General features: G+C 47.8%; 1 protein-coding gene across 1 annotated transcript in view; it reads right to left on the bottom strand.

Annotated features, from left to right (window-relative positions):
- WDR97 (WD repeat domain 97) overlaps nt 1–12437 on the bottom strand; it is a 126009-nt gene that overhangs the window by 3046 nt on the left and 110526 nt on the right. Inside the window, exons 21-26 of the mRNA XM_075315986.1 lie at nt 11619–11795; nt 11370–11491; nt 10790–10955; nt 7536–7625; nt 4859–5031; nt 3677–3732 (exon numbers count right to left, since the gene is read on the bottom strand). Coding sequence (XP_075172101.1) covers nt 3677–3732; nt 4859–5031; nt 7536–7625; nt 10790–10955; nt 11370–11491; nt 11619–11795 — 784 coding nt within the window. The remainder of the gene's footprint in view (nt 1–3676; nt 3733–4858; nt 5032–7535; nt 7626–10789; nt 10956–11369; nt 11492–11618; nt 11796–12437) is intronic.

Below are 12437 nucleotides of genomic sequence, written 5' to 3'. Positions count from 1 at the left end.
CATCTGAAGAGGGTAGAACAGGAGGGCCACAGCGCTAACATCTGAAGAGGGTAGAACAGGAGGACCTCGGCGCTAACATCTGAAGGGGGTAGAACAGGAGGGCCACAGCGCTAACATCTGAAGAGGGTAGAACAGGAGGGCCACAGCGCTAACATCTGAAGAGGGTAGAACAGGAGGACCTTGGCGCTAACATCTGAAGAGGGTAGAACAGGAGGGCCACAGCGCTAACATCTGAAGAGGGTAGAACAGGAGGACCTCGGCGCTAACATCTGAAGAGGGTAGAACAGGAGGGCCACAGCGCTAACATCTGAAGAGGGTAGAACAGGAGGGCCACAGCGCTAACATCTGAAGAGGGTAGAACAGGAGGGCCACAGCGCTAACATCTGAAGAGGGTAGAACAGGAGGGCCACAGCGCTAACATCTGAAGAGGGTAGAACAGGAGGGCCACAGCGCTAACAAGACCTGCGGGCACAGAGCCTTCTGGAGAAGTCGCGGGACCAGACCGGATCATGGTCGTATACATGTCTGGTGTGCAAGGGCTGGGGAGCAACTCAAAGAGTCATCAGCAACTTATCAGCTACATCCTCGGTAATCAACAAGACAATGACCGCATGGAGGTTTTTACATCAATTATGGAACGCATTCTGAGCTGAGGTCCACTTCAAAAACCACGTGTGAGGGTGCGATGAGTGCCTGTAGTGTGGAGTGTGAAGCTCCACAGCATAGAAAAACAATGAAATGACAGGTCCTTGTAGGCAGCGCGGGGAGGCAATGGTTGCACGTCTGCTTTGCACCGTTGGGATTCTGGGCTCAAATCCCACTAAGGACAATAAGGAGTGTGTAGTATGGAAGGAAACCCCCGAAGAGACACTGATGAGGCGCTCAGATTGTGAGGCTTAGGCCACGTTCACACGTTCAGTATTTGTTCCACTCCTGATTTTGGCTACAATCGGAGGAAAAGCACAATAGAAACTCGGGCACCACTTGTACGTTTTTCTGAACATGTGAATGTGGCCTTAATGTGGTCTGTGAAGTGCTGAGGAACATGATGTCGCTGTACAATCCACACCAAACATGACATTAAAGTGGAAAAGCTGTGGAAAAAAAACACTTAAAAAATGTCATCACAACTGAAAAACCACAGGTTATGGACACGGATTTCTCTTAAAAACAAGTTGGATTTTTCCACCTCAAAAAAATCCTCGACCTCCTGTGTGAGTGACCATAATACTACACCCCTAATCTTCACTTATACATACGGTAATATGATCCAACCTGTGTGCACCCCTGACTACGACAACTGTAGAGCGTAATCAGGGTGGGAGGAGGGTGAGATTAATATTCTCATCTCGTGTTTCCACCAGATTTTGGGATGTTTGTAGGACGTTGTGCCACATTTATGAGGGGAGACGTTCTGGGTCATAATTGTCCCCTAGTATATCTCGGAGGGTTGATGTGTAGATTCTTGAGGTTCTCCTTCTGTCTACTCCATGTCGTAATGGTGCTAATTATGTGCACGGGGGCGTCTGCTCACGATAGTCCTTCCAGCATCCATTCTCAGCAGACTAGGATTGCTCCGTTAATCCCGGCGTCTTGACCTCTCTTTACGGTGAGCCCTTTAGCCGTCATACAGATGTGGCACCTATTCTGCTCCCCTCGGCTCCCTACTGTCATCTCTACAAGTCTATGGTATCTCAGCCTTCATCTACGTCCCGGTTCCCTTCACCCGCTCTCCAGTGTTTGTCTGCAACACTTGTCATCCATAAACCATTTCTCATTCCCTCAAGGAAACAAAACAATAATGGAAGACTGATCTGTTTAGGTATTTTTCGCTTGCTTATTTGTGTGACTTTATTTGTATACCTTTTAGGCTGCGCGCCCACGATCAGGATTAGCAGCATTTTGGACACTGTGTTTTCACTGCTTCCAAAATACTGCATTGTGCAGCACAGGCACAGTGGATGGGATTTATAGAAATCTCCGGCCCCGTGTTTCTTTTATAAGGTCCGTAAATTGGCTTGCTGAGCCGCAGCGTGTCAATTTATTCTTGCGGATACCCTAGTGTTCTGAGTGGGAAACAGTGAAAATCCACTGTCAGTAATTTTGATCATGGGCACAGACAGCGTGTTCTCCTGCCCAGGATACTAGCATCTCCGCAGAAGAGAGTACGCTGCCTCCTGAACACCGGCGCTCCAGATCGTGGGCACGGACCCTTTTATGTTTTTAATTTTGAAGCATAAAACTTTAATGTTTGGTTCTTGTCTACTTTAAAGAATTCACAGCCTTAAGGCCGCTTTACACGCAACGAGATGTCGTTTAGGGTCACGGAATTCGTGACGCACATCTGGCCTTGTTAGCAACGTCGTTGTGTGTGAAACGCACGAACAACCGCTAACGATCAAAATTACTCACCTTATCGTTGATACGTCGTTCTAATCTCTAATATCGTTGCTGCTGCAGGTCCGATGTTGTTCCTGCGGCAGCGCACATTGCTACGTGTGACACCGCAGGAACGAGGAACCTCACCGTACCTGCGGCCGCCCGCAATGTGGAAGGAAGGAGGTGGGCGGGATGTTCCGGCCGCTCATCTCCGCCCTTCCGCTTCTATTGGGCGGCCGCTTAGAGTCGCCGCACGAACTTCCCCCTTAGAAAGGTGGCAGTTCACCGGCCACAGCGACGTCACTAGGCAGGTAAGTCCATGTGACGGGGAGTAACGATGTTGTGCGTCACGGGCAGTGATTTGTCTGTGACGCACAACCGACAGGGGCGGGTGCTTTCACCAGCGATATCGCAGCAATGTCGCTGTGTGTAAAGTGGTCTTTAAGCCTCTTTCACATGTCCGTGAATAACCACACATGTTTTGCTCGGACGTGTAAAAGGTGCGTATGGCACTCCGTGTTCCGTGATTTTGGCACATGAGTGTTCTCTGTGTGCTATGTGTGATAATATATGGAGAACAGGAACTTTCTGCTCACCTGTCCCTGGCACTGCTGTCCGTGGTGCTGATGTCTTCTGCTCTGTGGTCTCCCGCCCGGCTGACTCCCCGCTGCTTCAGTGAATCCACTGGTCCAGTGAATATGCAATGAGCAGGGGCCGGAAGCAAGTGACCACAACGGCAGAGTCATCAGCGCTGGAGAAAGTGAGTGTAGAAATTCATTTTATTTCACAAAAACGTGGTTTTCGCCAGTACGTGTCACACTGATGTCACACAGAGCACATCCGTGCAATCCGTGTGACACCCGTGCTGCCGAAAACAAAAAATGGACATGTCTACGTGTGGAGTGCACTGACACATGTATACTCCACACGGACATACGGTCCATGGGAAAACACGCACATGTGCGCAAACCCATTGATTTTAACGGGTCAACGTGCGCCTGTGTCTCCCATACATGTGAAAAAGAATGTCACACGTACCGGAGACACGGATGTGTGAATGGGGCCTTACAGGGAGTGCGTGATCTTCTGACTGTCAGACAGTTATCTATACTTCGGGGACTCCTCACCCTATATAATAAGTGTGATGAGTGGTTGCAGCGTGTTGTGTATCCGGGGTGTGTGGACTTTGTCAGGGGGGGTGGAGGGCAAAACGGAGTGAGAGTAGATCAATTAACCCTTGCAGTTGCAGACAATGTCACATGCTGAGAAGAGTGTGTATATGACACCCGGCACTCACCGTTTCTTTTTCTTTCTCGCTTCTCAGTCTCGCCCAGCCGCAGTAAAGCTCGTCTACTGCAAATTAGAGAAACCATTATATGACCACAGGGGGCAGTATTGTATCATGTCACAGTTACTAGTGATGACCACAGGGGGCAGTATTGTATCCCGTCACAGTTACTAGTGATGACCACAGGGGGCAGTATTGTATCCCGTCACAGTTACTAGTGATGACCACAGGGGGCAGCATTGTATCACATCACAGTTACTAGTTTAAGACAGTGGTAAAATCCTGGAGGGGAGATATTTATCACTGAGGTTATTAGCCTCAGTGATGTGACACCCAGAATGTATCCTCCGGCATCAGTAGGGTGATGAGAAGGTTAATCGGCCATGTGAACAGTCAACGAGATTGGTAGGATGGCTGTTCACATATCTCCACCCTACGGTGTGATCCAGCACGTAACATGAAGGCCTATGGAATCACTTGTCCTGTATATGGAGGTAGCAGACCTCCAGAAATGGGCTTCTTAGTAAAGAGTGGACCCCTGTGTCTGAGCGAGCGAATCCCGCAGCTATAGGGACTGTTTGGTATTTTCTTTATGCCAGAAAGACTGTTTGTTTTTTCCCTCACCCTATGACGGCACCACAAGATAAGGGTGCCATCATGGGTTTGGAAAAAACACATTACCGGTAAGTAATTACGTATATTTCCCTCACCCATGATGGCACCATTTTCTTGTGGTGCCGTCATGGGTTTGGAAAAAACACATTACCGTTAAGTAATTACATATTTTCCCTCACCCATGATGGCACCCTTATCTTGTGGTGCCTTCATGGTTCGGAAAAAACACATTACCAGTAAGTAATTATGTATTTTTGTTTTATTTTGTTTGGACTGGTTTATGAAATTCCTCTGTCTATTTCGTAGAGCAGCTAAGGGAGACGATCTGCCACACCTAGTAATGACCACAGGGGGCAGTATTGTATTAGATGACAGTTATTAGTGATGACCACAGGGGGCAGTATTGTATCACATCAAAGTTACCAGGGGGGGGCAGTATTGTACGGTGCATGTCCGAATGTGTAAAGTTCCTACAGTGTCCAGGTTCATGGCAGCATGGAAGGAAATAGGGTCACCTAACCACTCAGCATAGGGACGCACCGGGTGACTTGTGAGGTGGGGGTCTCTAGGTGTTACCTGTCTATCGGTGGCAGGGCGAGCACCGTGCTTCCGCGTCCCGGGTCACAATCCTGCAACACCTGCAGCTCTCTCTTCTCCCGGATATCACAATAATAATTCAGAACATCGATGGCCGTCACATCGTAGTCTTGATGTTCCTGACGTTCCTCTCGTCTCGATCTGTTACCACCCTAGAAGATGTACATGGTGGTCACATCACATGATCTTAGAGGCGGAGCTTCCTAGTGACAGCGCTCATGTGGCAGCTCAGGCGCCAAAGTGTGATGAAGCCAGTCAGTAGGAAGCAGAGGAGCAGTGAAGGGTCTGATCTATCCGTACAAAAGGGAACAAGTTGGTCGAAACAGGGAAGAACCACAAGTACCAGGAGGACGAGCTAAGGAGATGTCAATACTACTGAAGTAACTAGGAAGAAGCAAAAATATTAGGAGACTAAGCATGCAAATACAAGAAAAAAGCACTCAAGATCCTGAGGATTTCCAGTACTGTGCAGAAGTCTTAGGCAGGTGTGGAGAAATGCCTAGCAGTGAGAAGCTTTAGACACAGAAGGGTTAGTAGTTTATTTTTTATCAATCAAGAAAATGCAAAGTAACTGAAGAAAAGAAATGTGAATTTCCTATCTGGTGACCGCCTGCCTTCTCCGTCCTCAGTATTCAGTGACCGCCGCCTCCTCCATCCTCAGTATTCAGTGACCGCCGTCTCCTCCGCCCTCAGTATTCAGTGACCGCCCGTCTCCTCCATGTTCAGTATTCAGTGACCGCCCGTCTCCTCCATCCTCAGTATCTGGTGACCGCCTGCCTCCTCCATCCTCAGTATTTAGTGATCGCCTGTCTCCTCAGTATTCAGTGACCTCCCGTCTCCTCCGTCCTCAGTATCCAGTGACCGCCCGTCTCCTCCATGTTCAGTATTCAGTGACCGCCCGTCTCCTCCATCCTCAGTATCTGGTGACCGCCTGCCTCCTCCATCCTCAGTATTCAGTGACCGCCCGTCTCCTCCATCCTCAGTATTCAGTGACTGCCCGTCTCCTCCATCCTCAGTATTCAGCGACCGCCAGTCTCCTCCATCCTCAGTATCTGGTGATCGCCTGCCTCCTACATCCTCAGTATTCAGTGACTGCCCGTCTCCTCAGTATTCAGTGATCGCCTGTCTCCTCAGTCCTCAGTATTCAGTGATCGCCTGCCTCCTCCATCCTCAGTATTCAGTGACCGCCAGTCTCCTCCATCCTCAGTATTCAGTGATCGCCCGTCTCCTCCATCCTCCGTATTCAGTGATCGCCTGTCTCCTCAGTCCTCAGTATTCAGTGACCGCCAGTCTCCTCCATCCTCAGTATTCAGTGACCTCCCATCGCCTCCATTCTTAGTATTTGGTGACCGCCCATCGCCTCCATCCTCAGTATTTGGTGACCGCTGTTTACTTCCGTTCTCAGTATTCAGTGACCGCCCGTCTCCTCCATCCTCAGTATTTGGTGATCGCCCGTCGCCTCCATCCTCAGTATTTGGTGATCGCCCGTCGCCTCCATCCTCAGTATTTGGTGACCGCTGTTTACTTCCGTTCTCAGTATTCAGTGGCCGCTTGTCACCTCAGTCATCCGTATTCGATGACTCCCCATCGCCTCAGTATTTTGTGCACATCAGTCACCTCCATCCTCTGTATGTGGTAACTGCCTGTTGCCTCCCTTCTCTGTATTCGATGACCACCTGTCGTCTCCATTTTAAGTACTTGGTGACTGCCCGTCGGCTGTCTTTAGTACTCGGTGACCACTTGGCCTCTCCAGCCTCAGTATTCAGTGACCACTTTTCGCCTGTGTCCTAAACATTCGATGACCAACCATCACCTCTGTCCTCAGTATTCTGTGACGGTTCGTCGCCTCCATCCTCAGTATTCGGTGACCACCTTTCTCCTCTATCCTCACTATTTAGTTAATATTTGTCATCTTCTCAGTATTTGGTGATCACCTTTAGCCTCCGTTCTCAGTATTCGGTGACCATTCATTGCCTCCATTACTAACACAAATCTTTGATAATGTGGTCCCAAGCTCTCTTCTGGTCATTGACCAGGTCCTCCCGTGCAGTTCTGGGCAGATACATGACCTTTCTCAGAATCATTCTTACCCACGAAGTGAGATCTTGCATGGAGCCTCAGACCAAGTAAAATTACCGTAAGTCATCGTGTCCTATTTCTAATAATTGTGCCAACAGTTGTTGCCTTCTCACCACGCTGCTTGCCTATTGTCCTGTAACCCATCCCAGCCTTGTGCAGGTCTACAATTTTGTCCCTGGTGTCTTCAGACAGCTCTCTGGTCTTGGCCATGGTGGAGAGGTTGGAGTGGGATTGAGTGTGTGGACAGGTGTCTATTATACAGGTAATGAGTGCAGAATAGGAGAAAACATAACAGCTCTGTGAGAGCAGAATTCCTGCTGGTCTGTCGGTGATAAAATACTTATTTCATGCAATAAAATGTAAATTAATTATTTAAAAATTATACAATGGGATTTTTTGTGGGGATTCTAGTTGTCACAGTTTAAGTGTACCTATAATAAAAATTACAGGCCTCTCCATTTTTTGTAGATAGGAAAACTTGCAAAATCGGCGGCGGATCATATACTTATTTTCCCCTATGCTGTTTGTATTTGTTTATTGGGCAAACTCCTACTGATGTCTACAAATCCCGTCTCACCACGCTCCTCGCAGGCTGACATTTCCTGGTCTTCTCTCCATGTGATGTCAATGGCTCCTTATTCCTGGTGGTCACTGTGTGGAGATGATCCTAATGGTGAAGCATGGACCATGTCAGATAAGCGGGCTATGTGTACTGGGTGTAATATATAACAAACAGTAGGCAGTGTGGTGGGATCTACTCAAGAGGAAAGCCAACTTGAGATCCAGATTTTCAGGTCACAGCTGATGAAATAAGTATTGAACGCTTCACCGATTCTCTAAATATATTTCTAAAAGACCTATTGATGTGATTTTCTCACCAGATGTTGGTACCAACCCATCCAATCCACAAAGGCAAAAAAAAATAAATCAAAACTATAGATGTCTGTAAATTTTGTGATGTGTAATAATGATAAATGACACACAGAAAAAGTATTGAACACACTTACTGAAATGTACGTAACCCCTTTATCCCCGGGAATTTTCCGGTTTTCGTTTTAACTTTTTCTCCCCTTTTCCAATAGCCATACCTCTTTTTTTAGTTTTCGGTCAGTTTTGCCATATCAGGGCTTGTTTTTTTTTGTGGGACACATTGTACCTTTAAACGACTCCATTCATTCTGCCCCATATTGTACTGGAAAATGGGAAAAAAATTGCAATTGCAAAAAAAGTGCAACTCCACAATGGCTTTTTGTTTTTTTTTTTGTTTTTAATTTACAGTGTTCACTTTATGGTAAAACTGACCCGTAGCATTCTCATTTTTTCGGGATCTGGGGCTCATCAGCTGACCCCCACGGGGAACAGCGTGATCCGGGATTAATGCAGATAAAGTAGACAGCTAGGGGCTCTAATTATCGGGCTGGGAAGGCCCATGGTTATTTGGCCCTTCCCAGCCAAAAAAATAGAAGTCTGCAGCTGCTCAAGAATTTGCACATCCATTAGATGTACTAAATCTGACACTTTACCTGGCTCATTTTTCCAGAAGATTTTCAGGAAAAATGCTTGAGTTGCCCATTTGACTGCAAATATACTCAGTAACCTGATCGAGCTGTCCAAGCATCAAACTGCTTGTTACGAGTACCGAGCACCTGAGCATGGTAGTGCTCGCTCATCACTACTGGTGAAAAATTCATGTCAATAGTTCTTTTAGAAATATATTTACTTAGAAAATTGGTGACTTGTTCAATTATTTCTTCACCTGCTGTACAAGGATCAGACTTTCAAAGTTCATGTCTACACCATACCCAAAATTCAACATGCGCCATATTTTTTTCTACTGGATAACACAGTACCAAAACCTTTTTGTTTTATCTTTTTAAATGTAATGCCATCAGAAGGATATGATGTCGACTTATTAACCTTTTATTGTTTAGAATGCATACATCCTGTATTCCTTTTCATCACACAGTCTTCTCTTATAATCTTCAATTTCACACCGTCCATCACACTGTCTTGTCCTGCAATCCTTGGCTTCATAATGTCCTGTCCTATAATACTGGTCATCACACCATCATGTCCTGTAATCCTTGGCTTCATAATGTCCTGTCCTGTAATGCTGGTCATCACACCATCCTGTCCTGCAACCCTTGGCATGGTAATGTCCTGTCCTGTAATGCTGGTCATCACACCTTCCTGTCCTGCAACTCTTGGCATGGTAATGTCCTGTCCTGTAATGCTGATCATCACACCACCCTGTCCTGCAACCCTTGTAATGGTAATGTCCTGTCCTGTAATGCTGGTCATCACATCATCCTGTCCTGCAACCCTTGGCATGGTAATGTCCTGTCCTGTAATGCTGGTCATCACACCTTCCTGTCCTGCAACTCTTGGCATGGTAATGTCCTGTCCTGTAATGCTGGTCATCACACCATCCTGTCCTGCAACCCTTGTAATGGTAATGTCCTGTCCTGTAATGCTGGTCATCACACCATCCTGTCCTGCAACCCTTGGCATAGTAATGTCCTGTCCTGTAATGCTAGTCATCACGCACCATCCTGTCCTGCAATCCTTGACATCGTAATGTCCCGTCCTGTAATGCTGGTCATCACACCATCCTGTCCTGCAATCCTTGGCATGGTAATGTCCTGTCCTGTAATGCTGGTCATCACACCATCATGTCCTGTAATCCTTGGCATGGTAATGTCCTGTCCTGTAATGCTGGTCATCACACCATATTGTCCTGCAACCCTTGGCATGGTAATGTCCTGTCCTGTAATGCTGGTCATCACACAATCGTGTCCTGTAATCCTTGGCTTTATAATGTCCTGTCCTGTAATGCTGGTCATCACACCATCATGTCCTGTAATCCTTGGCTTCATAATGTCCTGTCCTGTAATGCTGGTCATCACACCATCCTGACTTGCAACCCTTGGTATGGTAATGTCCTGTCCTGTAATGCTGGTCATCACACCATCATGTCCTGTAATCCTTGATATCACAACGACCTATCCTGTAATACTCATCATTACACTGTCCTGTCTTGGAATCCTAGTCCTCACACTGTTCAGTCGTGTAGCCTTCTTGACCTGTAAACCACATCCTCACATTGTCCTGTGTTACAATCCTGCTTATTCCACTTAAGCGGGCTTTACACACTGCGATATCGGTCCCGATATCGCTAGTGTGGGTACCCGCCCCCATCTGTTGCGCGACACGGGCAAATCGCTGCCCGTGCCGCACAACATCGCCCAGACCCGTCACACATACTTACCTGCCCGGCGACGTCGCTGTGACCGGCGAACCGCCTCCTTTCTAAGGGGGCGGTCCGTGCAGCGTCACAGCGACGTCACTGAGCGGCCGCCCAATAGCAGTTGGGGGGAGGAGCTGAGCGGGACGTAACATCCCGCCCACCTCCTTCCTTCCGCATAGCGGCCGGGAGGCAGGTAAGGAGAGCTTCCTCGTTCCTGCAGTGTCACACGGAGCGATGTATGCTGCCGCAGGAACGATTTTTGAGAATGGACCCCCATGTCACCGATGAGCGATTTTGCACGTTTTTGCAACGATGCAAAATCGCTCATCGGTGTAACACGCAACGGCATCGCTAATGCGGCCGGATGTGCGTCACCAATTCCGTGACCCCAACGACTCCGCATTAGCGATGTCGTAGCGTGTAAAGCCCCGTTTAGTCTTCTGCTCCTCATCATCAGTGGGTAGTGATCTGCAGTCCTTGTCATCAGGTCATTTTATCCTGAAATCCTCACTCTCACACGGCCAACAATGTTAGAACTCGATGTTGATGATTTCTTTGATCAAGAAGACAGGAGACCTTCTTACCATCAAGCGAAAAGTCCATAGACGCAACCAGTCCTCACAGACTTTCTTCAGAGCTTCTCTATGGTTTCCAGTCTTCTCCCAACTGTCCCAGGAACTGCACTTTTTGGCAATAAATCCATGGGGGTCATGAACGCCAAATTCATTGAAGAGAGAAATAAACCTTCCCCTGTAGGTACAAGATGGAGACTGGTAAGAGTTACGGCTGTGGAGATATACAGCTCCTGACATCTACACCTGGAGACACATCAATCTGTCTGATACACTTCACTTCCAGAGGGAAGAGTGAGACCAAAGCTCGTAACCTACTCGTCCATCCACCAGATCGGCACATTCTCCCGTTACTCAGCCACATTGTCCGATATTAATATTGTGCTGGACACATTTTGCAAGGGCTGCATTACAAAATACTGTATGTCACTGATTAATCTGGACCATACCACCGGCTATACGACCGGGAGAAATACTTCATTTTCTGGAACAATGTCAACACTTTTGGCCATGACTGTATAGTGGTCCTCTGCCTTGTGGATCTATGAGCGTCCCCTTCTTCTCAGTGTGGACCCTCTGTGTGTGCACCAACCTGTGCGGGGCCTGGAGCTGCGTACACGTCACCAGGAGCTCCACAATCAGCTCCCCGCTATCACAGGACAGGTCGTTCATGAATCGCAGACACAGCCAGACAAACTCCTGCTCCTCACAGGCCTGGAGAGAGAATCAGAACATGCTTTGTGGTCCCAGACTGGTGCTGTAGACATGAATTTAATGTGGATGGGTTTGTTGGAAGACATGTTGATCGCGGTTAGTATTGGGGGCACGGCTGTTAGTTTACCGTCAGGTCAGCTTCATGGCTGAGGACATCTCTGAGGGTTTGGAGGAGGCGTGGGGATTTCAGGTGTCCTTGTTGGTGCAGAGTCTGAAGAGCGTGAAGCAGCTGAGTGCCCATCGGTGGTCCAATCTGGAGCAACATCTGTACCAAGCGCGACTCAAATTCGGAATATTGTGCCTCCTGCAAGGAAGCAAAGGAGGTCACTATGGCTGGAATATGGGATTATGGAGTCTGATAACAAGGGTGCAAAATGTTTATGAACAGCCCCTTATAACGTCACAGTCGTGAGAGAAACTATCTGTCCTTAGGTGGTCTTAACATGAGGTAAATCCAACCTGAGATGAAGAACATGACTTACGTGTCGCTATTTATTTACCGAAACCTAGGCCACAATATAGGAACTGTGTGTAAGAAATTAAGTGCACCCTTCCATAGATAAGGGGGTAACCAGCAGCCAATCAGCTATTAATCAAATTACCGTATTTTTCAGATTATAAGACACACTTTTCCTCCCAAAAATTTGGGAGGAAAATAAGGGGTGCGTCTTATAATCTGAATGTACCTTACTGGGAGGTGGTGGAGAGGGGTAGCAGGAGGCAGAGGCCATCCTGAAAATGTCAGCGTTGCGGGCTTCAAATACTGGCACCTGGAGTCAGCGCATGTGTAGATGGAGCTGGCTCAAGATCTCACCTGTGCACGTGCCGGCTCCAGCCCATTGATCTCCCAGCAGTGGACTTAAGAAAAATGGCTCCCGGAGGTAGCGCATGCACAGATGGGATCTCGGCTTGTCATTGAGCCAATAGCTCAATCTGCGCACGCGCT

This window comes from Anomaloglossus baeobatrachus, chromosome 6 (assembly GCF_048569485.1).
Source record: "Anomaloglossus baeobatrachus isolate aAnoBae1 chromosome 6, aAnoBae1.hap1, whole genome shotgun sequence".
NCBI classification, from domain to species: Eukaryota; Metazoa; Chordata; class Amphibia; order Anura; family Aromobatidae; genus Anomaloglossus; species Anomaloglossus baeobatrachus.
The sequence above is the reverse complement of the archived record's forward strand: the minus strand, read 5'-3'. Positions and strand labels throughout refer to the sequence as shown.